The sequence below is a fragment of the Eschscholzia californica genome, unplaced genomic scaffold (assembly GCF_041429995.1).
Source record: "Eschscholzia californica isolate CP2 unplaced genomic scaffold, dmEscCali1.0.p SCAF_1, whole genome shotgun sequence".
Classification (NCBI taxonomy): domain Eukaryota; kingdom Viridiplantae; phylum Streptophyta; class Magnoliopsida; order Ranunculales; family Papaveraceae; genus Eschscholzia; species Eschscholzia californica.
The window spans coordinates 77,446,853-77,472,542 of NW_028238198.1; the positions used below are offsets into that span (position 1 = coordinate 77,446,853).

Genomic DNA, 25,690 nt, shown 5'->3' on the forward strand with positions numbered 1-25,690 from the left:
TAAATTACAATTTAAAAAGTTTAAAGTGTGCAAATTTTAATAGAAGACAATTATTAAACATTTCAATATACTAATTCTTTTACTTTAGTTGTTATAATATTTTCTTATTTGTTGCCTAGGTTATTATTAGATGAAAAGATGTAATATTTTATAATTAGATTATATTGCTGTCAGTTTAATTAAAAACATGGAAGACACCACTAGTTTAATCACTTAATTAGTGGTTTGACAAATGATCGATAAGTCAATTTAGTTCAAAATTCGATAAAAACAATAGTGTTTATTCATGAAGTTTATAGTTAATCGAACCAATTTATACCAGAAATACATATAAAATGTGTCAAAATACTCGTAACTCTGATAAACAAAAAAAACTTGAATTGGTATGGGGCAAACAAATACCTTCTGAATTCTGATAGGTGGTGAGCTGTAAATGGGGGCAAGTTCTGGGGATAAAAATGTAATTAAACTATTGAGTGACAACGGTTGAAGTTGAGGGTACTTTTGGTATCTTTGTATTTAAACGATCAGATAATATTGGAGAAAATATCTGATCTTGTAGGCTCTCCTCCAACTGTACGACAGCTAGTGAACGTCTGGAATACTGAAATTCCAATTATGCCCTCATATTTGTTCATAAATCACGAAGCTACCTTCAATCATAGGAGTGTACTCTACAGTCCACACTAATCAAAACCTATTCCTATGAACTCCGATGCGAAAAACAAAGTTCGACTACAAATTGGTAAAATTTTATTTCACAATACCAGACACATTTTCGTCTTTATATCTAAATCGAGTTCGTGTACTGAATCCGAATCAAACTCATAAAAAAAGTAGTTATTTAAACAAATTAAAGTATATATAGCTCATTTCGCTTAACTTATTTGTAACTGTACAAATATAATATAGTTTCAGATAAGCCATTTAAAAGTAGTACGGTGAATAAATTTATTTTTAACTCATATGCAAATCGGTATTCTGAGTTAGTGCGTTAGGTGGTGTTTATTTTATTGTTTGCACCTGCTCGTCCTGTCCGAAGTTAAATTTTCTCACACTTAAAAGTAATAAAAATGGCCCATTCTGTTATATGATGATGCGGACCAGCTTTCTTGACTGCCAAAGATATTATTCGCTTTGACACACCTAAAACTCGTGATAGTATTAAAAATCTTTATTAGAAAATAGTGTTTGACCTCTTAAGAGAACCACCACAAACCGTCTCACCACCAGTAAAGTTGCTTTTAGAACACATTCTTATTTTTCATATAGAAGAAGGATAATTAAGTAAATTGGGATAACGCCGAAGCCAAAAAGACATCCACCAAAAGTGTGACAATAACCAGTGGAAGAAGTAAACAGATCAGGACGAATTTCCTGTTTTTATTTTTTTTATTTTTTTTAAATTGTTAGTATTTGTTAATCTTTTAATCATTTTTCTTTTTAAAGTATTATGTGATTAATATAATTAAATTTATATAAACCGCTGGATCATATCTCATCTAGATATGATGATGAAGAAGAAGAAGTCTCTTACAAGTAAAAATGAAAGCAGTAATCAATACTAATCCCGTGACTCTATCTTCTTTATCTCTCTAAGCTCTCTTTAATGGCGTCTCTTCAACTCTGCCTCTGAAACTTCTATCTCTATAACGTTTTCTCTCTCTACTTGTCGACCTGATTATACATTTATTGATCTTCAATTCTCAAATCATCCAAAATTTTCCAATTTTCTCCTCCATCTTCATCCATACAATCAGTTCATCACTCTCCCTCTCTCTCTCTCTCTCTCTAGAACCGTATCTGCAACTCAGTTTCTGATTTTTACGTATTTAATGCCATTACTCTATCTGTCGATCCATTTATTATTCATTTTAACTTAAATACTCAGATCTTATCAGAAAAGATCTCAATTTTTATCAATCTTGTTCGAGTAATTAGTACTATACTACTACTACTATAACTAATTCTTAATCTTGTTCTGATTTTATCCATTTCATTGAAGATGCCTGGTTTAGTTTCAGTAAAAACTCCACCAGGATCTACTCCACTTCGAATTGTAGTCTCAGAAAACGGAAATCAGAGCCAGAATCATGAAGAAAATTCGGAATTGAGAAATCCGAATACAAGATCACCGGTTCCTAGAAAAACACCATCTCCATCACCATCAACATCACGAGCTAAACCTTCACCTGGAACAGGAAGGAAGAAAACACCAGAGACACCTAAAATCGACGAATCAGCTTTAGACAATCCCGATCTAGGTCCATTTCTTCTGAAATTAGCAAGAGATACAATTGCTTCAGGTGATAGTCCGATTAAAGCTTTAGATTTCGCAATTAGAGCTTCAAAATCATTTGAACGATGTTCACTTGATGGTGAACCTAGTTTGGAATTAGCTATGAGTTTACATGTGGTTGCTGCAATTTATTGTAGTTTAGGAAGATTTGAAGAAGCAATTCCAGTTTTAGAACAAGCAATTAGGGTTCCTGATGTTTCAAAAGGTTCAGATCATGCACTTGCTGCATTTTCAGGGTATATGCAATTAGGAGATACACATTCAATGTTAGGTCAATTGGATCTGTCTATTGCTTCTTATGATTCTGGTTTGAAGATTCAAATGGAAGCTTTAGGCGAAACAGATCCAAGAGTTGCAGAAACTTGCAGGTAATTTTCTTTACAATCCATTGATTAATCTCTTTCTCTCTCTAGATTTCAGTGCATAATAGATGAATTATCATTCTGAAATAAAAAGATGAAGCTTTTTTGTTCTTGGCGTATGTTAGCAGTTGTTCTGTTTTCCGGTTCCCGTTCCTCCCTGGCGCATTTTAGATGGCGGGTATGATTTAGCCTGCGCCAGGTGTTGGTTAAACTCTGTTCCTAGTTGATCCGAGATTTCAAGTGGTTGGCTAGATCTGTCCAATTGCTGTTTTTCCGTGATTCTCTGAACTCGTCACTCGATGCACTATTAATAATTAGAGTTAATTCCTATATGGCCCCCTACTTTGTGACCAGCTTCCTTTATGGCCCCCTTTTTTTCGTAAATTCAAATATGACCCCCTATTTTCATGGAAATGTCCTAACTACCCATCCTTTAAATCTTTTTTCAAAATAAAATCAAAAAAACAAACATAATTCCACCTCACTTCCCTCTCCACCACTTATCTCTCTCCACATCACCTCTCTTCCCAAATCATCTTTCTCTCTCTCCACCTCACCTTTTTTTCTCTCTCCACCTCACCTCTCTCTCTCTCCACCTCACTCTATCTTCTCCGATGAAGGTCGCCGGCCGGAAAATTTTCCGGCCGACGACCTTCAACCTAAAAAAAATAAAAAATAACTCTCACCTCTCTCTCTCTAAAAACTCCGGCGAAGGGGGTTCCCTTCGCCGGAGTACGGGTCTGTTGAAGAACAGACCAGATCTGGTCTGTTCTTCCACAGACCCGAACTGGTCTGTTCTTCTCAGTACATCAAATGTGACCTTTCATTGCTTCACAAACTTTAACCAAATCTTTGACACCATCTCTAACTTCATTCTCTTTCTCCTCTGTCAATGGAAATTGAACTGAATCAGCTAATTCAGTCATATGATGTACTGATTTCTCAATCTGCTGAATCTCTTTCAATAACCCATTTGCATTTCTTCGATCGCGCCTCTTTGATTCCTCGGTTATACGTTCATACAGTGATACAATTGGCGAAGACCAACTAAAGTGACGAGGGAACGAAATATTGGTATGAAGCCCTCTATCTTGACAAGGAATAGCAGCAACAAGTACCCACATTACAAAGAGAAGAATCGAACTCATCGTATAAACAACAAGTGCTAATCCATTTGTAGTTGTGATTTCAGTTCCTCTTGGAGCTGTTAAATTATTACCAATTGCTTGGATTTGTTTAGAAGCAGACCAAGATCGAGAAACACTCCATGATAAAGATCGAAAATGACCAGCAGGACGATGATCTTTTGTGTGATTATTACGCCCAAATGATCGATTTCTATGTTGAAGAACAGACCCAGAGTCTTTATCATCTAACATTCCTATTGATAAATCAGTTAGGGCTTTCTTAGCTCTACGAATATGACCATCACCAAGCATCCTTTGATGAGAAGATTCTAGGGCACAAATAACAATATCAAGATGTTTTTGCCATTGACGGATCTGTTCAATTCCATCACGAATAGCATTACAAACATCAAGTGCTTTAACACTTCTTTCAAAGAAATCAGCAATAAGACGATCAAGTGGTGATTTTGATAAATTGTTTTTGTTGTTAAACAATATAACCCTAAATTCTTCTTGACAAGAAAGAAAAGCATCTAAAACACGACGAACCCATGAGAGAGAAAGTAGATCTTCACCTGGAACATTTGAAAGTTCTTGAAAACGATCCGCTACTTGTCTCTGAAACGATTCAAGTTCTTGAGATATCGCTTCGTGATGTGATAGAGTTTTTAGAGAGAGAGAGAGGTGAGAGTTAAGAAATTTTTTTTTTTTTTTTTAGGTTGAAGGTCGTCGGCCGGAAAATTTTCCGGCCGGCGACCTTCATCGGAGAAGATAGAGTGAGGTGGAGAGAGAGAGAGGTGAGGTGGAGAGAGAGAGAGGTGAGGTGGAGAGAGAAAAAAGGTGAGTTGGAGAGAGAGAAAGATGATTTGGGAAGAGAGGTGATGTGGAGAGAGATAAGTGGTGGAGAGGGAAGTGAGGTGGAATTATTTTTGTTTTTTTGATTTTATTTTGAAAAAAGATTTAAAGGAAGGGTAGTTAGGACATTTCCATGAAAATAGGGGGCCATATTTGAATTTACGAAAAAAAGGGGGCCATAAAGGAAGCTGGTCACAAAGTAGGGGGCCATATAGGAATTAACTCTAATAATTAACCTAATTAATAAATTTAATGCTTATTTATATAATATAAAAGTACTCCAATTTCTTCAGATTTTTTTGTTTGGGACTGAAAATTTGTGCTATTATCAAAGTAGCCAAAACCCAAGGTTATTTTGCATAGCATTGACACTGATTTTGTTATTTATATCTGAATCTGTTGGGAGTGTAATTTATCTGCCCAATTGGTTTGTTAATAGGTATTGACTATTGAGCTATATATGTTTTGTTGTTTTGGCAAGAGTCTATGTAAAAGTGGGCTTTCTGGTGAAGTTCACATTGATTGAGTGGTAACATGTGAATATTTTCATAAGAGAGACTAAAGTTTAAATATTATCAATTAGAAAAATAAATTTGATCATTTTGGGGCTTATATTGGTTTTCCTATGTGCCGGTTGCGGGTTGCCCAATATGGACAGAGAAATCTCGTGATACTTAGGTTTCTTCACTCATGAACATCATAGAGATGTCATCACATTTAGTATGGTATGAGATTTAGACCCACACGCCCTACATTATATGCCAATTGGTTCCACGGACTTAATAGTATCAAATCGACAACCGTGATATTCTGCCCGAGCAAGGGGGCCAAATCTGAGTTAAAGACAGCCTGATTTGGTCGGACTATCTTAGAAAAGTTGATACAATGTGGAATCAGGTCTTCTACCTCGATTTTCAGCCTCCTTTATCAGACAGGGAATATTTTTTATCCGAAAATTAACTGTCTCTTGAAATCTGCAAATTGATAGGTACTTGGCTGAAGCAAATGTTCAGGCGATGCAATTTGATGAAGCAGAATCTCTGTGCAAAAAGACCCTAGAAATTCATCGCGAACATAGTGCACCAGCTTCCCTTGAAGAAGCAGCTGATCGCCGATTAATGGCCCTTATCTGTGAGGCGAAGGGAGATTATGAATCTGCTCTTGAGCACCTTGTCCTTGCTAGTATGGCCATGATTGCTGATGGCCAGGACAGTGAAGTTGCTTCTATTGATGTTGGCATTGGTGATATATACCTGTCTCTTTGTCGTTTTGATGAAGCTGTATTTTCCTACCAAAAGGCGCTTACAGTATTTAAATCCACTAAAGGTGATAATCATCCCTCTGTTGCATCAGTCTTTGTTCGCCTCGCAGATCTTTACTACAAAACAGGCAAATTCAGAGAATCAAAATCATATTGTGAGAATGCTCTTAGGATTTATACAAAGCCTGTTCCCGGAACTACATCAGAGGAAATAGCTAGTGGGTTAACAGAGATAGCAGCCATTTATGAAGCTATGAACGAACCAGAGGAAGCGTTAAAGCTTTTGCAGAGGGCGATGAAATTGTTAGACAACACACCCGGACAGAGAAACACAATTGCAGGTATTGAAGCACAAATGGGTGTAATGTTTTACATGGTTGGTAGGTATGGAGATGCTCGAAATTCATTTGAAAGTGCTGTAACAAAGCTAAGAGCTAGCGGGGAGAAGAAATCAGCTTTCTTTGGTGTTGTGTTGAATCAAATGGGATTGGCTTCTGTGCAATTGTATAAAATTGACGAAGCTGCTGAGTTATTTGAAGAAGCAAGAGGTATACTGGAACAGGAGTGTGGTCCATTTGATCCAGAGACGCTCGGTGTGTATAGTAATCTTGCCGCAACTTATGATGCCATGGGCAGGTTAGAATTCCATAATTTTGATCTCGTATCTTATTAGTATTAATTCTAGTATTCATGTAGTTGGTTTGGAACTTGAGTCTGGCCTAACCATGTGTGAGAATAGTCTCACATGGGAGAAGAGGTAACTAGCAACGAAGAATATACTGTATAGGTCCTCTCCACTCATTGCCGATTGATTTTGAGTTGGATGACCACAAACTTAACATCGTATCAGAGTTAGGGCCACACGTGCTCCACGTCACCCGAACACAAAAAAAAACATGTGTTAGACTAACCACGCCACACGTGAGGGGGCGTGTGAGAATAGTCCCACATGGGAGAAGGGGTAACTAGCAACCATGAATATAATGTATAGGTCCTCCACTCATTGCCAATTGGTTTTGAGTTGGATGACCACAAACTTAACACCATGCTTGTGGGTCTAAGCCTGCCTGAGCCTGGCGAGGCAGACCCAATGGCCTGACCTGGCCGAGTTAGGACTTAGGCCAGTGGGCCCAAGTCTGGCCGAACTAGGTTGAGCGTGCGAGCTTGTCTGAACCATGTCCAAGGATCTGAGCTTGGTCGAATCATTGCCAAGTGTTCGAGCTTGCCGAACTAGGCCCCAGAGCTCAAGCCTGAGAGCCCAACATGGACTAAATCAAGTACAGGGTACAGGCCACCCAAGCTATGGATCAGGAAGTCAGGCCAGCCAAAGACCCAGCTTAGAATTCTTAGTTTTAGATATAATTCGGTTAGCTTCGGAAGTTTCAGTTTCTTAGAGCAACGGAAGAAGAATAAAAGCTCACAACTTGCATGTGAAACCTCATTTTGTGCATGATTTTGGTGGTGTACAATTTCCAAACTGAAAGCTTCACTAAGCATATTTTGCCTGTGTATTACTACAGAGTGGAAGATGCAATTGAGATTCTGGAGCACATTCTTAAGGTGAGGGAGGAAAAGCTCGGGACAGCAAACCCTGATATCGACGATGAAAAGAAAAGACTTGCCGAACTCCTAAAAGAAGCAGGCAGAACCAGAAACAAGAAAGCAAAATCACTCGTAAACTTACTTGACTCAACCTCTCAGAAGATGAAAGAAGTAACAAAGAAATGGTCTGGCTTGGGTTTCAAAAGTTAAATAACAAAACCATCAGGAACAACATCTCTGTAACATAGAAGAAGTTCTCAATTTGTTTTATTTCATTTTCATCTTTCGGTATGTTATTTTCTTTATTTTATTTTTGTGTAATTTGGGTTGTGATCTTGAATATGTTCCACGGCATTAAAGAAAAAGTTCAAATGATTTGAATCAATAAATATAATCTTATATCTCTTAGTGTAACACAACAAAAATAAATCCCGAACGTGCTCTTATAAATCGAGAATCACTCTCACTATGAATCAAAACAGAAAAAAGTCCATTTAGGCTCGTCCGTTTATACGTTAACGTTATTAGGGATCAAGGAAATCATCTCTTTCAGAATGTTTTGTATGTATTAAGTTTTGACGTTTGAGAATGTTTAGTTTTGTTCACCATCAAGAATAAAGATGGGTTATTCAACTAGTCAATGATATAGTAGTATCTCTCTATTTGCTACTAAAGGAATACTATTTATTTAAGTTGCAAAAACACCCCTCCCTAGAGGGCAAAGACAAAATGTTTAGATTTTAAAATTCATTACAAATTCTCCCTCACCACTTTAACAAAACTTAAATAATTAAATAGATAATATGACCTGAGATTTCTCCTAAGAGGTACATTTCTTGGGGTGATTTTGAAATGAGGGGTTTGCCCTATAAAACTAGCAAACTGAAAGTCTGAAACCCATATTATATCTCTTTCATTAGTTCCATTAGCAACTTATTAGCAACAAATAATAAGATGTGGAAGAAAGTGGTTTCCATTATTATTACAACACTGGTCAAGTCTGCATTAATCCCACATTTAGAGAGCTTTATCATTCACAAGTATAATCAACTAATCAAATTTGCTATACCCCATTTACATAACTTCATAAAATGGAAGTATTATGAAGTTATTAATTCATCGCTTATCTCCATTACCATCCTTCTCTTCTTCTTCCTCCTTTTGATCCTGTCATCTCTAGACGACATTACGAGGATCACTTTTGTTGCACTTGTACCCCGTATTCGAATTGTTCTTCGCGTATGTTGCAGTAGATTGGGATCTATGACTTTGGCAATCTTAGCTTTAATTTGCCTCCCAATTTCACACTTTTGGGTTGCTTATCTCATTTTCATTCCTTCTCTATTTCATCTATTGGTTACCAGTATTTCCACTTCATCCAAGACCAACCAGCAACTGCCTCTAGTAGTACTACTCATGATTTTCATCATAGCCGTAGGAATTTCTGCTTTCTTTATGTTTTTCGGTTCTTTCGTATTCATCCATCTAGTTATGCCATTGATTAATTCTAGTTTAGAGTCTGTGGTTGTCTTTTATTGTGAAAATTACCCCATTAACTATTGCTACCAAGCTTTAGACTGCAAGTTGACTTCGACCACACATATTCTTTGGTGTTGTGTTGAATCAAATGGGATTGGCATGTGTGCAATTGTATAAAATTGATGAAGCTGCTGAGTTATTTGAAGAAGCCAGAGGTATACTGGAACATGAGTTTGGAGCATTGACTAAAATTTTTTCTTCAGTAGAAGAAGTCCACTTTTGGACCAATGCAAACTCCATTATTTACTTATCAACTTTTATAAATTACTTAAATTTAGTACAAAACACTAAAAAAAATTACATGATTCATCCATATGTAACATTCATCAATTCATTAACATGAATATAACCTTCATTCAACAATATTGAAATATTTATATAATTTAGTTGGTTATACTTGGAACCAGAGGCAGAGCTATTAGTGGGCTCTCCCGGGCTGCAGCCCGGGTGAACCCACTAATGTAATAAGGAACATGCCTTATAAGTTACTATAACAGAACAAGTGGGTTGGCCCAGTGGCAAAGTTTCAGGTATTTCGACTGGTTGACACGAGTTCTAGTCCCTCCCTTATCCCTTCCTTAAGTGTTGTTTTGACTCTAAAGGGTGTTTGTTTCTCTTGTATATATGTAGATATACTTTTTTCTTAGGAAATAAAAATTCTTTGAAGTTAACACAATTTTTTTCTTTAGCTAATTTTACTTTTCGCACATTTCAAACGCAACTTATACGAAATTTTATTTACATTAAAACAGGTTTAGAGAAAAAAGTTTCTTTATGTCGATTTTTCTTATACCATGTTTAAAAAATTCACTCGCTATTTATAATTTGGATCAAGACAGTTCGTAGAAGTTAGAACGACAACTATCTACTGTCTTCGTTGTTTCTCGACAACGATGTGAGAAAAGGGAATAAAAGGACTTCTGAGCTCTCTTCAAAAGAAACACACACAAACTAAAAGTTTTAAACCCATATTATACTCTATTCCATTAGAAACTGAATCAAGATGTGGAAGAAGGTGGTTCTCATTGCCATTACAACACTTGTCAAGTCTGCATTAATCCCATATTTGGAGAGCTTTATCATTTCCAAGTATAATCAACTAATCGAATTTGCTATACCCCATTTACAGAGCTTCATAATCTGGAAGTATCATGAAGTTACTAATTCATCCCTTATCTCCATTATTGTCCTTGTCTTCTTCTTCCTCCTTTTGATCGTTTCATCTTTAGACAACATTACGAGGATCACATGTGATGCACTTTTACCCGGTATACGAACTGTTCTTTGCCTATCTCGCAGTCGATTGGGATCTATGATTTTAGCGATCTTAGCTTTAATTTTGCTTCCAATTTCACACTTTTGGGTTGCGTATCTCATTTACATGCCTTCTCTATTTCATCTATTGGTTACCAGTGGTCGGAATTTAAGGATAAATCTAAGGCCCAAAAAAGGAGCCCAAATACCAAATCCAACCCAATAGGGAATAATATCTCAAAAAAAACCCAAAAAGTGATGTTACCTTCCTATCCTCCCAAAAGAAATACTTACCTCTTATGTCCCTCACCCATTTCCCACCCAAATGTACTTGTGTCAGCCAACACATGCCTCTCTCTTTCTCTCTCTAGTCTGAGTTGATTAGACTCTTCTCCCTCAAAACACTCTCTCTCTCTCTCTCTACAATTGATTAGACACTAAAACCCTCATTTTCTCTCTTCCATCCAAACGTTTCTCTTTCTCTATCTCTCTCTCTCTCTCGCTCAAACGGAAAGATTTCCGGCCATTTATTCTCTCAACCGAAGCGTTTCCGGCTACTCTCTCTCTCTCTATCTTGCTCAAACGAAACGATTTTTGGCCATTTACTCTCTCAACCGAAGCATTTCCGGCTATTCACTCTCTCTCTCTCTCGCTCAAACGAAACGATTTCCGGCCATTTACTCTCTCAACCGAAGCGTTTCCGGCTACTCTCTCTATCTCGCTCAAACGAAACGATTTCCGGTCATTTACTCTCTCAACCGAAGCGTTTCCGGCTACTTTCTCTCTCTATTAAACCTTCAAAAGCAACTTGATCTTCTCATCTCTCTCTCTCTATTTCGCTCTCTTTCAACAAATCGGCTTCTTTTCTCTCTTCTTCGAGCATCATCAAACCGTAATTTCTGTTCGGCAGCGTTTAACACACAGGTACGACTATGTTCTTCCTCAAAATCTTCTTCCTATCTCTGATCTTGGTCAAGTTTTAGGGTTTTTGATGGTGAAATTATGAGTTTGTTTTGACATTTTGGGTTGTTTTCAAAAAATTAGGGTTTCGTTTCACACCTTTAGTACTTTGATTCTGATTTTTGGGGGTTTAACTTGCTCTTAAGTTGTTGTTCTTCGTGATTGTTGAAAACATTTTGGTTTGTGATGAAACATTTATGGATTTTGTTTTTTATTTCGGAATCATGCATCTTCACAGAAGGTAATTTTAGGGTTTATGGTTCTTCATCAAGTTTTTAGGTTAGGTTTGTTGATGAAATTATGGGTTTGTTGTTACATTTTGGGTTGTGATCAGAAAATTAAGTTTCTGTGGAGACCTTTAGTACTTTGTTTTCGATTTTTGGTTATTTGTCTTTGTTGATGAAATGAATGGTTTGTTTTAGAATTCTGGGTTCTGATGCATTTGGTTGGGTGTTGATGCATTTGGTGGTTTTTACCCCTGAAACTTGATATGATGTAACATTTTGGGTTGTGTAGAAACATTTTTGGTTTGTTTCAAACATGTGGGGGTATCTTACAAACATTTCAATTTGTGCAGAAAATATATAAAAGATAGTGCAGAGCCAACCACCGCTGGGCCTAGTAAAAAAGGCAAGAAAATGATATGTTTGTCTTCTCAGTATTGTTTGTGGTCTCGCATTTCTTATAATGTTTTGGCATAATTGCTAGTGTGTTGTCATTCTGTAAAATGTTGCTTCACTTATTCCTACTCTTATTCCTAGGGTTTTGTAAAAAGTTCTGAAAACCATTGGCATCAGCTTACAGTGTTGTAGCATTTGTAGTCGTGTTGGAACATTCTGCTGAATGCTCTAACATATCTATTACTGTGTGTTTGAAGCATTGATCTGCGACATCCAAATCGAAAGAGCAGATGGAGGGGGCTCAACGTACAGAGCCAAGGGAGCAAAAGTTTAAAAATTCTTTAAATTACAAATGTAATTTGAAAGCAGTTCACAAGGTAGTAAGGGACAATTTGGAAGCATTTGTAGTCCAGTTTTTGTTCTCTGAAATGTTGATGAAATGAATGGTTTGTTTTAACATTTTGGGTTGTGTTCTAGAAATTGGGGTTATGTTGAGACATTTAGTACTTTGTTTCTGATTTTTGGGAGTTTTACTTGATTATTACAGTGATGTTATTGATCAATGTGGCAGACAATTTGGTTTATGTTTTAACATTTATAAGTGGGGTGAGGTGGTTAAAGAGAGAGGGGGTTAGAGAGAGAGAGGGGGTTAGAGAGAGAGGGGTTAGAGAGAGAGGTAAAGAAAGAAGAAGAAGAGAGAGAAAAAAAGGAGATGAAGAAGAGAGAGAAATGAAGAAGATGAAGATTTTTTATTTTATTTTTTATTTTTGGTAAAGGTGGCCGGCCGGAATTTTTTATTCCGGGCGGCGACTTTTCGCCGGAGAAGAAGGGTGAGGTGGACAGAGTGATGTGGTAATTGTTAGATGAGGTGGACAAAGAAAAAGAAAAAAAAAATAATTACAGAAATGCCATGGGGGTAGAATTGGGAGGTTGAAAAAATTTGGGGCCATTTAGGAATTTTTTGGGGCCAAAACGAACTGCCGGACACAATTCGGGGCCAAAACGGCCCGTTGGTCACAAATCGGGGGCTAAAACGGAATTAACCCTACATTATTCCTAGGGTTCTGTGTATAGTTATGGAAACCAGTGACATCAGTTTTTTTTTGGTACACAATTTGCAAAATGATCTCGCATTTTGACAGTGTTCTAGCATTGTAAATAATGTTTAGGGGCGCAAGGTAATAACAACAATTGAGAAAGAAGTTCTAAGCAATAGTGAAGTTATTTTTGAGAAACGGTATTATGTTCACATTCGTAAACTCGCAACGACTTCAATTTTGCTTAGAGGACAAACAAAAAATGATTATAAATTATTTTGTGTGGTATTGTACTGTTTTTGTTTGTTGTGGGATCTTGATGTTGAAAGAATATGGAGTACATTTGTTTAATATATTATTTTTGTTCTTGAAAATATATGAGATGCATAAACAATAAATAGTTTGTCTGAGGAAGTAAACAAAATGTGAAGACACAATCAAAGATGTATAGACATTTTAGAGAATGTCGACAAAATGCTGGTCATGTTGCTAACCATATATGATTCAAACTCTGTATAAATATCATTTTTGTCTAAGAAAATATATGAAGCCACAATCGATAATGTTCTAACATTATTATGAACGTAATCTACAGTTTTGCCTTTGTTTTGGATGAAAAAGAAATCTACAAAAGAATAGTTAACCACACAAGTATCCATTCTTTCAACATTTTTCGGAATGTGTAAAGAAATAGATAAAATGTGAAGACACAACCAAAGATATATAGACATTTTGAGGAATGTTGATAACATTATATGATTAAGAGAAATAAATATCATTTTTGTTTAAGAAAATATATGAAGGCACAATCCATTCATTCAACATTTTTCAGAATGTCTACTTGCAAACGCCGGCAAGAGCATGTAAGAGTAACTCACGTCTCGGCAAACTTCAAAAATAAGTGGGCCTGCCTCGACGTAACTCACGTCTCGGCAACTTTGGATTCCCATCCTGAACATCATTAATGGAGGGGCACATAAATGTATTCCATCCAATAGCGGCGTCTCTGTGCTTTGTCATCTTGTTCACAATCTTCTGTCGAATGGCATCCAAGAGTGTTGTTACAACATCTAGATGAATGTCACAACATTATACGGAATGTTTTGTTTGTTTGGGTAGTGGCCTAACAATTTAACAAATGTTAAGGCAAATTTGGAAATGTTACACAACGGTGGAGTATGTCCGTTTCAAAATCGAAAGTTCTCTCATCAGCGGAGAAGTGTAGGTATTTTAAATTGAATTCTGCTTTGCAATTTAACAAATGTTTGGGCACTGCTTAAAATGCTTAGAAAATGTTAGACTGATCTGAACATCTTTAATACAAAATTGTGGTGAACATTTTTTAAAATGTTCACACATCCTTTAAAATGTTAACACAAATTGTAAAGTGTTTTTAACAAAACGAGAACCAGTTGCTACTGTTAACATAACTGTACAGAATAGTGTTAACACATCCCGTAAAATGTTTAGACAAACTGTAAAGTGTTGCTTACAAAACGAGAAGTGGTTGCTAATATTAACAAATCTGTACGGAACAACAATGCAAACACCATGAAAATACCCTAAAACCAAGAACAACCTCACCAATGGAGCTTCAAATAAGTAGATCTACAAATCTATATATTTAACTCTCTACAAAACTATGAAAACACCCTAAAACCAGATTTGAAGTTTTTTTTTACCTCCATTAAGATGATTGAAGATATAAGATGATGAAGGTTGCTCAAACGAAGAAGATGATGAAGGTCGCTCAAACAAAAAAGATGATGACTGAAGATGATGATTGAAGATGATGAAGATAATGATTGAAGATGATTGAAAATAAAGGAAGATAATGAATGTTCTTGAAGAGGGTTTAGGTTTATGTAGAGATAGAAATCTGGAAAAAAATTTAGAGAGAGAAAGAGATAATGAAGAGGGTTGAAGATGATGAAGTTGATGGTTGAAAACGATGAAGTTGATGGTTGAAGATGATGAAGCTGGAAATGTAGAGAGAGGGAAAGCTGAAAAAAATTTAGAGAGAGAGAGAGATTTGGTTTTTAAAGAGTGAGAGGGTGTTGATTTAGGTTACATATATATATAAGAGGGCAAAAGAGAGAATATGAAAATAAATAAAGTCTTAGAGATACGAGTTGGGTCCGGATTGAGCATAGGGATGTGTATTTGAGTTTGATTTGAGATATTAGTTGATTATTGGGTTTTGGGTGGGTTAATAATCCCGGTTGAGTTTTTTTTATATTTGAGCCCAAAATTTGGGCCTTTCATCAAAAAATTCTTTCAACAAAGAAAGTCAAAAGGCACAAAAAAAAAAGAAAACCCAATGTTCAGTCAAGAAAATAGAAGCCCAGCCCATCTCGAGTCTTCAGCCACCAACTAGTCTCAAATATGCTAAAGGCAACCACAGAGACCCCAGCTAGTTATACCATTATTACCATTGATTAATTTTAGTTTACAATCCACCACCTTTTAGTGACAGTTGGACACCCCTCTCCCATGAGGTCGTGAGATCGAGTCCCGGTGGTGGAAGCAGTTGCCATCGAGATCCATCCTATGTAATTTAGACTATAAATGATGTAGTAATAATTTGTGTATTTTTTGTTATATCTTCAATAAATACTCGTGTATTGAGAAAAATCACGTGTCTATTAGGTTTTATATTTATTGACATTTTTGTTGTTGAACTATTAGGTCAATTTTTTGACTTCTCAAAAAAAAAAAAAACCCCTATCCACTATTTCAACAAAAAAAAAAACAAAAGACCCTACCCACTATAATTTGGATCAACACAGTTCTGATCGACAACTATCTAATGTCTTTTTCAGGTTCTGATCGACAACTATCTAATGTCTTTTTCAGGTTCTGATCGACAACTATCTAATGTCTTTTTCAGGTTCTGATCGACAACTATCTAATGTCTTTGTTCAGTTTCTGATCGACAACTATCTAATGTCTTTGTTGAGTTTCTCACGTGAGAAAAGGGAATAAAAGGACTTCTGAGCTCTCTTCAAAAAAAACACACACAAACTAAAAGTTTTAAACCCATATTATACTCTATTCCATTAGAAACTGAATCAAGATGTGGAAGAAGGTGGTTCTCATTGCCATTACAACACTTGTCAAGTCTGCATTAATCCCCCATTTAGAGAGCTTTATCATTTCCAAGTATAATCAACTAATCGAATTTACTATACCCCATTTACAGAGCTTCATAATCTGGAAGTATCATGAAGTTACTAATTCATCCCTTATCTCCATTATTGTCCTTGTCTTCTTCTTCCTCCTTTTGATCGTTTCATCTTTAGACAACATTACGAGGATCACATGTGATGCACTTTTACCCGGTATACGAACTGTTCTTTGCCTATCTCGCAGTCGATTGGGATCTATGATTTTAGCTATCTTAGCTTTAATTTTGCTTCCAATTTCACACTTCTGGGTTGCGTATCTCATTTACATGCCTTCTCTATTTCATCTATTGGTTACCAGTGGTCGGAATTTAGGTTTTCCGGGATTTAGGGTTTGGCAGAGAAAGGAAGATGAAGATTTGGGTCTTTCAACAAAAAAAGTCAAAATTCACAAAAGAAAAAGAAAACCCAATGTTCAGTCAAGAAAATAGAAGCCCAGCCCATCTCGAGTCTTCAGTCTCCAACTAGTCTCAAATATGCTAAAGGCAACCTCACAGACCCCAGCTAGTTATACCATTGATTAATTTTAGTTTACAGTCCACCACCCTTTAGTGACGGTTGGACACCCCTCTATAAGACTATAACCCATGAGGTCGTGGGATCAAGTCCCGGTGGTGGAAGCAGTTGCCATCAAGATTCATCCTATGTAATTTAGACTACAAATGATGTAATAATTTGTGTATTTCTTGTAACATCTTTAATAAATACTTGTGTATTGAAAAATCACGTACTGTATCTATTAGGTTTTATATTTATTGACATTTTTGTTGATGAACTATTAGGTCAATTTTTTGACTTTTCAAAAATAAATAAAAAAAAGAAAATTCAGGGTATTAAGCCAAACTTATTTTCTAAAGGCACTCCGTCTATTTTATTCATGTGTTCTAAAGATATAAGCTTTTTTTTTTTTTAATTTTAAATCCCCCTTTTTCTTCTACCATAAACCCTAAGCAAGTAGGCAACACCTTCTTCTTCTTGACCAACAACTAATTTTGTAAAAAAGAAAAACTGTAGAAGGATTGTTGATGACGGGAAGACCAAGAAAATCAAAAGATATTATTAAATTTTTTCCCGAAAAGAAAAGTAACTTGCTAGTTCTTGAGTTTGCCCTTTCTTTCTTCTGAACTTCAATCTTGTATCATCTTTCCCTATAAAACTACCATTTTGATTTTTATCAATCAAAAGAAGAGAGAGAGCAAAAAATGATCAAACGAAAAAAAAAACAAAACGATCTGGGTTGGAGATCTTCTTTATGTAAAGTTTTGAAGTCAAGATACCCTAATCAATAGGGTAGTGTTTGTATTTATATTGAGAATGAGAAGAATACAAATTACAATGTTGTCCTTGAATAGAAAGTAAAATACGAATAAGCCAAACCTATACAAATATACTAAGTATCATGTACAAATACACTAACATCCCCCCTCAAGCCGATCAGCTGGAAGCAAGAGAGAGCTTGACCATGAGATTGTTGGACTTTGAAGATGATAACCCTTTGGTGAATATATCGGCCAATTGGTCCTCACCGGAGATGAAATGAACACGTAGATTACCATTTTTGACTTGTTCTCGTTCAAAGTGAAAATCTATTGCGGCATGTTTAGTGCGAGAATGAAGAATCGGATTAACCGTTAGATAAGTTGTACTAAGGTTATCACAGTAGATGATTGGGGTATTTGATAAGAGCACCCCTAATTCACTTAATAAATTTTTAACCCATATAATTTCCGCGGTGGTGTGGGCCACAACCCTATATTCGGCCTCTGTGGAGGACCGGGCGACAGTCGGTTGGGTCTTGGAGGCCCAAGCAATTAGATTTGGCCAGAGAAAAACCCCATAACCAGACGTGGATCTTCGATCATCGGGCGACCCAGCCCAGTCAGCATCGGAGTAACCAATGAGTTGATTACTCGTGGCTCGCCGGAAAGTTAAACCTTGAGAGAGAGTACCTTTGATATACCGGAGAATTCTTTTAGCAGCGACGAGATGAACGTAGGGTTGCTCATGAACTTTGAAATTTGATTAACACCATAAGCAATGTCTGGTCGAGTTAAGGTCAAATATTGTAGTGCTCCGACCATTCCTCGAAATAGTTGTGGGTCAGACAAAGGTTCTCCATCAAGTTTCGATAACTTGGAACCAGAGATGACCGGAGTAGAAACTGGTTTAGAATGTAACATACCAAAACGATTGAGTAGATATAAAGAATACTTACGTTGAGTGAGATGTAAATGGTCTGTAGATCTGGAGGCCTCCATGCCTAAGAAGTAACTTAGGTTACCAAGATCAGAAATCTCAAATTGCTCTTTTAGGTTTTTAATTAAGTTTTGTAATAAGAAAGAGGACGAACTAGTAAGAATCGTCCACATATAGAAGTAGAATTGTGAGATCATACGATGAATTGAAATAAAACATGGACGGATCAGAAATCGATTGAGAGAACCCAAGCTTCAAAAGACAACCACTGAATCTGGAACGCCAAGCCCTAGGGGCTTGTTTCAAGCCATATAAAGCTTTATGAAGCTTACAAACAAAATTAGGGCGAGAATTATCAACAAAACCTTTGGGTTGATGCATATATACCTCCTCATGAAGATTGCCGTTGAGAAACGCGTTCTTCACATCAAGTTGGCGAATGGACCAATATCCTGTACTAAAGATAGAACCGATCTGATCGTCGCTGGTCGAACCACTGGACTGTAAGTTTCATCATAATCAACCCCATACTGTTGTGAGTTACCCCGAGCAACCAATCGAGCCTTGTATCGTTGAATCGATCCATCTGATTTCTGTTTGACCTTGTAAATCCATTTGGAGTCTATTACATTTGCATTTGAGGGTGGTGGAACTAATGACCATGTTTTATTTTTAAGAAGAGCCGATACTTCTTCCTCCATAGCTTTTCTCCAGTGAGAGTGTTTCGAAGCATGATGAAATGTTGAAGGTTCATGATAAGGAGAAGAAGAAATTGATTGAGACAGAAGGATTTTAGGTTTTCTGGTTCCATCACGAGATCTTGTAATCATGGGGTGAATAGAAGAGGAGTTAGTTTGTGATGGAATTTCGATGGTGTTGTCGTCATTTGTAGAAGATTGATTTGGTAAAGTAGAAGAAGACGAAAATGTATTCTGATGAGAAGGAGAGGTAGTAGAAGAAGGAAAGGGTAAAGTAGTAGTGGGGGACACAGATGGCAGAGAATTAGAGGGGACCGTGGCATTGGATGATGACAGAGCAGGGTTGTCGACAGGGAGTAGTGGAGTGATACTCGTGTCAGGTTGTGGACCACCAGTTGGAAAAACAGACTGATTTGGCAGCGGAGAGGACGACGCGTGTAAAAGACGCGTTGACGTAGCAGGAACAAAATGAACGTTAGGAGGATGAGGGACCCAATCTCTGACCGTCCATTCTAAAGAAATAGGGGAAATATTAGGGTTTTTCAAATTTTTCGAATTTGGGGAGGAAGAAGATGATTCAGAGAAGGGAAAGAGATTCTCATCAAATAAAACATGGCGAAAAACATAAACGCGAGATGATTCCACATCAAGACATTTATAACCTTTGTGGAGAGGACTGTAGCCAAGAAAGATGCAAGGTTTAGTTTTAACATCAAGCTTAGATGTTCGATAAGGAGATAAAAGTGGAAAACACCTACAGCCGAAGGTTCGAAGAAATTCGTAAGAGGGTTTGAGATTAAAAAGCTTTTCGAATGGAGATATGTAATTGAGAACAGGAGTTGGAAGGCGATTAATTGTATTAATCGCAGTTTGGAAGGCATCTGGCCAGTATTTCAATGGAACAGAACTTTGATGAAGAAGACAAAGAGAGGTTTCTACTAAGTGTCTGATCTTACGCTCTGCAACTCCATTTTGTTGGGGAGTGTGAGGGCAAGAACGACGATGTTGTATACCATTTTGTATAAGGTAATTAGATAAATCAGAGTTAACATATTCTCCACCACCATCTGATTGAAGGATTTTGATGTGTTTACCAAATTGTTTTTCCACAGAGGCTTTGAAGTTCATAAAATGAAATATGACCTCTGATTTAGATTTAAAAAAATATAACCAAGTGAACCTTGTAAAATCATCGATTAATAACAGAACATAACGATGACCTGAGGTAGAAATTTCAGGGGAAGGACCCCATAGATCAGAATGTATGATCTCATTAGGTGCAGATGATTGATGAACAACATAATTAAAAGGTAGACGATGATGTTTACTTGAAACACAACTTAAGCAATTTGAGAAGTTCATTACAGACTTTTTAATTCGCAAATCATTGTTCTTAATAATAAAATTAAAGATTTTCAGGGGAGGATGAGCAAGACGTCGATGCCAAACGTCAAATGTAGTAGATGAAGCTGAGGATGGAGAGGAAGCAAGCAGAGATACTGGTGGTTGAGAAGCTTTGGGAAGAGATGGGCGAAAAAGACCTTGATCAATCGTTCCTACCAGGAGTCTCCTCCCTGTTGGAATGTCCTGAACAAAGAAACCATTTCTGTGACGCCCCGTGTCCCAAAATAGACACGACCACGCCCCGACAATTCACAGACGAGACCAAAATCCGGCAGAGTCTCCTCTGTAAATCGAACCGATCGCACCTGCAAAACCTGTCATGCAAACCATACATTCGCATAAACAAGAATAAACTATTAAGCGGAAGCTAAACAACTCAACTCAGTTTCGGGTCGAAACCCGAACCACAAAAAGAACTATAAAAGCCTCTTACACAACGATACAACCTATAAACAACTCTAAGTGTTATATATATACATTTTAGAGTTTGGATTCTGCAATAAATACATAATTTGGAAATAACGAAAAACCATATAAGCAAAAACCAAAGAAAACGACGCAACACCTCTAGCCTCGTTAGACAAGATCACCGGCTGGAATACAACTCCGCCTCGAGGCTACAACCAAGCACCTGCACACTAACAACTGGTAGGGGGTCAGAATACTCACCGACACGAGTTATTCTGGTAGAAGACCAATCCAAAACCCATCACGTTTTCAAAAGTTCATTTAATAAGTTGTAAACATCATGACAAATCGAGTTATCAAACCAGTTACCATATATACTATATACAAAACCATTTTCCTTAATCTAGCAAGCAATAGCAGTGATTAGCTGCCCACCCATGGTGCGCTCCCAATAAGAGGAGAGTTCCTCAGGAGAACCTAGAGTGCGTTAGGTAGTACCAGCCCATTTATGACACTAGCTAATGCACTACGTCTCCTCGAGAAAGAGACTTACCCCTAGCCGGTAAGTCCCTCTCCCACTAAGGGACTCCGCAATCATTGAAGAGTTTACCTCATGATACATATATACCTTAAGTATCTAAATACGTTTTTGATCACCGAGTTCGAATAAGAGAGCCGTCCCCCAATTACCATGGAAGGACCTGAACCTCATTCTCTCCGGTACCCTGTCATGCATCTAATGCAATCTTTCCAAATCAGTTACGTTCATATCTCAAAACCAATATTCTCATTCAATCTCGAAACCCATTTTCTCATTCAAATCATTATCTTATCAAACACGGAAGTGGAACAACCAAGAGTCATATCGCCACAAAGCAGAGGGATCCCAATCAATGTCACCTCCCAGGCGAGCGGTCAGGGTGTACGGCCCTGAGCCTCGAACTGGAGGCACGAGCACCAATGGCCAGCAAGTGAAGCACTCTACTCCCACAGGTCTCGTGACTAGTGTCGTCCACCTCACCGGTCTCACACGGATCACAACCGTGTCCACATGTCATCCTACCCTCAATGGCTACGTGCCCGTAGGTTGACATAATCCGCAGTCGGGTACATACAAGAAAATCCCTGTAGTTCACAATCATCGTAAAATCAGTTCGAAAACATTTCTCATATCGCATCAAAACATTTCAAGCATATTTCAGTTCATCACATAAATCGAGTTTCATGCTACCTAAACTCTAGTTATAATGGCGCATATATAACTGTATAATCTAGCATATTCATTATCTATAAAACCATGCTGGATAAAGGATTCAGAACCCCTACCTGGCGGTACTTCTGCTCCGCCGAAACCGTAGCATCATCGTCAACGATAAGCTCCGGCTCCCCCCCTCTACCAATCCATAAATAAAAGAGATAAACATTAGGTTCTTTGATAAGAACCTTCATACGACAAAAACAATAATTAAAAGAAAACGATGAAATCTTTAAAACAATAGCAAAACCGCTAACTCACGAAGACTTCAACTATAACCGAATATCGATCCATCGTCTAACTTCATAGCCATGTCCAATTCAAGTCGATGAAATAGTGTTGGAAACTTACTTATATCCTTAACATTTAGTTACTAAAGGTCTCGGCCAAATTCCAAGTTAGTCATCTTCGAAATTTGCAAAATTCATACAACAACAAAACTGAATTTTCTCAACATCGCACTGTTCGGTAAAACAATCATAATTGTCTCGTAGTTATTTCGTTTTAACCCAATTTTATATCTTTGGAAAGCTTATATCATTTCTGAAATTTTCCTCTAAAGGGGTCTCCTCTAATTTCAATTAGGACATCTCCGAAAATCACAAAACATACGCAACAGCGCATTAGTTTCACTGATCGTACGCTGCGTATTAAATTGCTCATATTTCCCATCCGAACTCCAATAAACTTGTACTATACCTTTCTGGAATCGTATCGAGACAAGCTACAATAATGGAGAAGACTCAAATAACATTTGAAACATCTATGATTAGATAACTACTAAAAACAATAAGCAGTTTTCATGTTTGGTAAACTGCGCGCTGCTCGGTAAAACAGTCATAACTCCTTCGTCCATTATCGAAAAGACTTGTACCATACCTTTTCGGAAAGCTAACAACCTAAGCTACGACTTTCGTGTTTTATGAAAGTATGTACGAGCAACATATCAATCCCAGATTGGCTCGGACAGTAGGTTTAATTCAGTCCCTCGAGTTGTCGTTCGATCGATAACCTATATCACATAATCTCTCTAAAGTTTCTTTTATATCAAAATTGTATAATTCTCAACTAGATAAACCCTAAAACAACATGAATCATCAAAATCCCCAAATTCCATAAATCTTAAACCTTAGAATTAAGAATTTTGACATTAAATCATCGAATTGGTTGATTTCTTACCTTGATTCGACTGAATTCTACTTAGGATAGCTTTCCTTTAATCAATCCTTTACAAACTTCACAATTAACAAACCCTAGCTTGAATCAACTCATTGAAGCTTGAATTCAACTAAAAATCAGATTTCCCCTTGAAATCAACTTGAAATCTCCATAGAAATCGAATTTTCTTTCACCCAAACCCTAACCCTCAAGTTCTGTCGAGCAAAAGAGGGATAAAAGGTCTGATTTTTCTTCTCTTATCCAATTCCACGAAATTGCAGTTAGGCCCCTGGTTTTGGCTTGACTGCAAAATACCCCTAAATTGAACTCTTTGCTGATTTGGCCCCTCTTTTGACTTGACCCAATTATCAAATAGTCCCTCAACTAACCTTAGAAACATGGGATGTTACAATCCTCCCCCCTTAAAGAAATTTCGTCCCCGAAATTTAGATCAGCTCACAAATTGTCCTAAAGTATCCCTCGAATTAAATCGTTTTCCTTTAACGACTTCTTAACCAGATCATATCACAACTCTTCTTTATCATTTCATACTATAATGGTGAACTTCTGACACCATAGATTGATTCTCTACAAGCTTCCCTTCTCACAATAACTTATGAATTTATTCAGATGACATGGTATCTTTCACCATCCTTACATCCTTCACGCATCTGAATCTTCGAACCTCTCTACAACCCTCATGTATCCTTCCTGAAGTTATGGTCACTCCATTGTGGTCACAATACATCTCCAATGGTTCAATCAGTAGCTTCTTCGTTACTCGATGGCATTTCTCACATTTCTGGTTCGCCTAGGGTAGCTACTCCTGGCAATGCCTTCATATGAGAATCACCTGCTCGAGTGACTTAAGCTCATAAATTTTATCACTAGTCCATACATATCAAACAAATTGACCACATATAGCATCCTTCCCAAATGAGCCGATATATGCATGTATCTTGTAAAGTTCCTTAACAGTTCGTTGTTGTCGATCGTTGTAAACTTGTGTACAGTCAAATACCAATCACACTTAACCTCCTCGTACACTCTTCTGTCTTCGATACTTCAACATCATCAATATGTCGACCTACCCAAAATTTATCATCAAAATCTCTTAACCCTTGGTTATCCTCTTATACCATCTTGTACACCAATCAAGGAAGTTTGTATCCACCGAGTCTTCCTTTCGCGAATAAACGAATCAAGAAAACAAAACAAATCAAATACTATATATCATCTTTTATTCTTAGTAGTTTTTAATCTTGAAGCTTTTAGACACCTAGTCTTGTCATTTTTTTATCTTCCCTTAAAGTCTAGAGCAGTCAATGCTCTAAACTATACACGACTTATCGGACACCAGAACTAACTGCTATGATATAGGTCACCAGAACTAACTGCTCTGATACCAACTGTGACGCCCCGTGTCCCAAAATAGACACGACCACGCCCCGGCAATTCACAGACGAGACTAAAATCCGGCAGAGTCTCCTCTGTAAATCGAACCGGTCGCACCTGCAAAACCTGTCATGCAAACCATACATTCGCATAAACAAGAATAAACTATTAAGCGGAAGCTAAACAACTCAACTCAGTTTCGGGTCGAAACCCGAACCACAAAAAGAACTATAAAAGCCTCTTACACAACGATACAACCTATAAACAACTCTAAGTGTTATATATATACATTTTAGAGTTTGGTTTCTGCAATAAATACATAACTTGGAAATAACGAAAAACCATATAAGCAAAAACCAAAGAAAACGACGCAACACCTCTAGCCTCGTTAGACAAGATCACCGGCTGGAATACAACTCCGCCTCGAGGCTACAACCAAGCACCTGCACACTAACAACTGGTAGGGGGTCAGAATACTCACCGACACGAGTTATTCTGGTAGAAGACCAATCCAAAACCCATCACGTTTTCAAAAGTTCATTTAATAAGTTGTAAACATCATGACAAATCGAGTTATCAAACCAGTTACCATATATACTATATACAAAACCATTTTCCTTAATCTAGCAAGCAATAGCAGTGATTAGCTGCCCACCCATGGTGCGCTCCCAATAAGAGGAGAGTTCCTCAGGAGAACCTAGAGTGCGTTAGATAGTACCAGCCCATTTATGGCACTAGCTAATGCACTACGTCTCCTCGAGAAAGAGACTTACCCCTAGCCAAAGGCAATTCACATGTCTCGCATAGTACTGTTAATATTGTTAGTCAAACATATAAACATATACAATGAGTTCATGGGATAAAACATGGAATAAAAAATTCTCCCATGACATAAAAAGACCTAGAGACATCATGTTTATCACAACAATACTTTATCTTCAAATGAAACTTGAAGTTCTTGATAGGTTGTGTACCTTTCTCCATGTTGAGTTTAGAGAATAGATGATAATCTTCTTCTTTGATTAAAGATTAACAAGTATACTCTTTTCTTCACGTCTATAGAGATTGAAATTCTAACTTGAACTTGTATGAGAAAGAGTATATTTTCCATCCATATCTATCTCCTATTTATACA

The 25,690-nt window shown here is 37.1% G+C and overlaps 1 protein-coding gene, 1 long non-coding RNA gene and 1 pseudogene across 3 annotated transcripts; 1 reads left to right on the forward strand and 2 right to left on the reverse strand.

Annotated features, from left to right (window-relative positions):
* Positions 1 to 1,210: 1,210 nt before the first annotated feature.
* LOC147569395 (protein KINESIN LIGHT CHAIN-RELATED 1-like) lies at positions 1,211 to 7,849 on the forward strand. Its single transcript, XM_086655875.1, has 3 exons — positions 1,211 to 2,667; positions 5,632 to 6,540; positions 7,425 to 7,849. Exons 1-3 carry the CDS (start codon positions 2,006 to 2,008, stop codon positions 7,654 to 7,656), a joined length of 1,803 nt encoding a protein of 600 aa, XP_086512001.1. The 5' UTR covers positions 1,211 to 2,005; the 3' UTR covers positions 7,657 to 7,849.
* Positions 3,471 to 4,442, reverse strand: LOC147569396 (protein BYPASS1-LIKE pseudogene; annotated as a pseudogene).
* Positions 7,850 to 20,715: 12,866 nt separating the features above from the next.
* LOC147569397 (uncharacterized) lies at positions 20,716 to 25,016 on the reverse strand. 2 transcript variants are annotated; one of them, XR_015231255.1, is made up of 4 exons: positions 24,206 to 25,016; positions 23,182 to 24,162; positions 22,074 to 22,140; positions 20,716 to 20,984 (listed from the first exon to the last, which is right to left on the reverse strand). It is a non-coding gene; the product is annotated as an uncharacterized LOC147569397 (long non-coding RNA). The 2 variants fall into 2 exon arrangements; XR_015231254.1 differs by lacking the exon at positions 24,206 to 25,016 and having other exon boundaries at positions 22,074 to 22,138; positions 23,182 to 23,372.
* Between the last annotated feature and the right edge of the window lie 674 nt (positions 25,017 to 25,690).

What these genes read in the sequence shown, in the direction of transcription:
- LOC147569395 (XM_086655875.1), top strand. Translation starts at nt 2,006, where the DNA reads ATGCCTGGTTTAGTTTCAGTAAAAACTCCACCAGGATCTACTCCACTT. An exon ending in AGAGTTGCAGAAACTTGCAG is followed by an intron (nt 2,668 to 5,631) that starts GTAATTTTCTTT and finishes GCAAATTGATAG; the next exon opens with GTACTTGGCTGAAGCAAATG. An exon ending in ACTTATGATGCCATGGGCAG is followed by an intron (nt 6,541 to 7,424) that starts GTTAGAATTCCA and finishes GTATTACTACAG; the next exon opens with AGTGGAAGATGCAATTGAGA.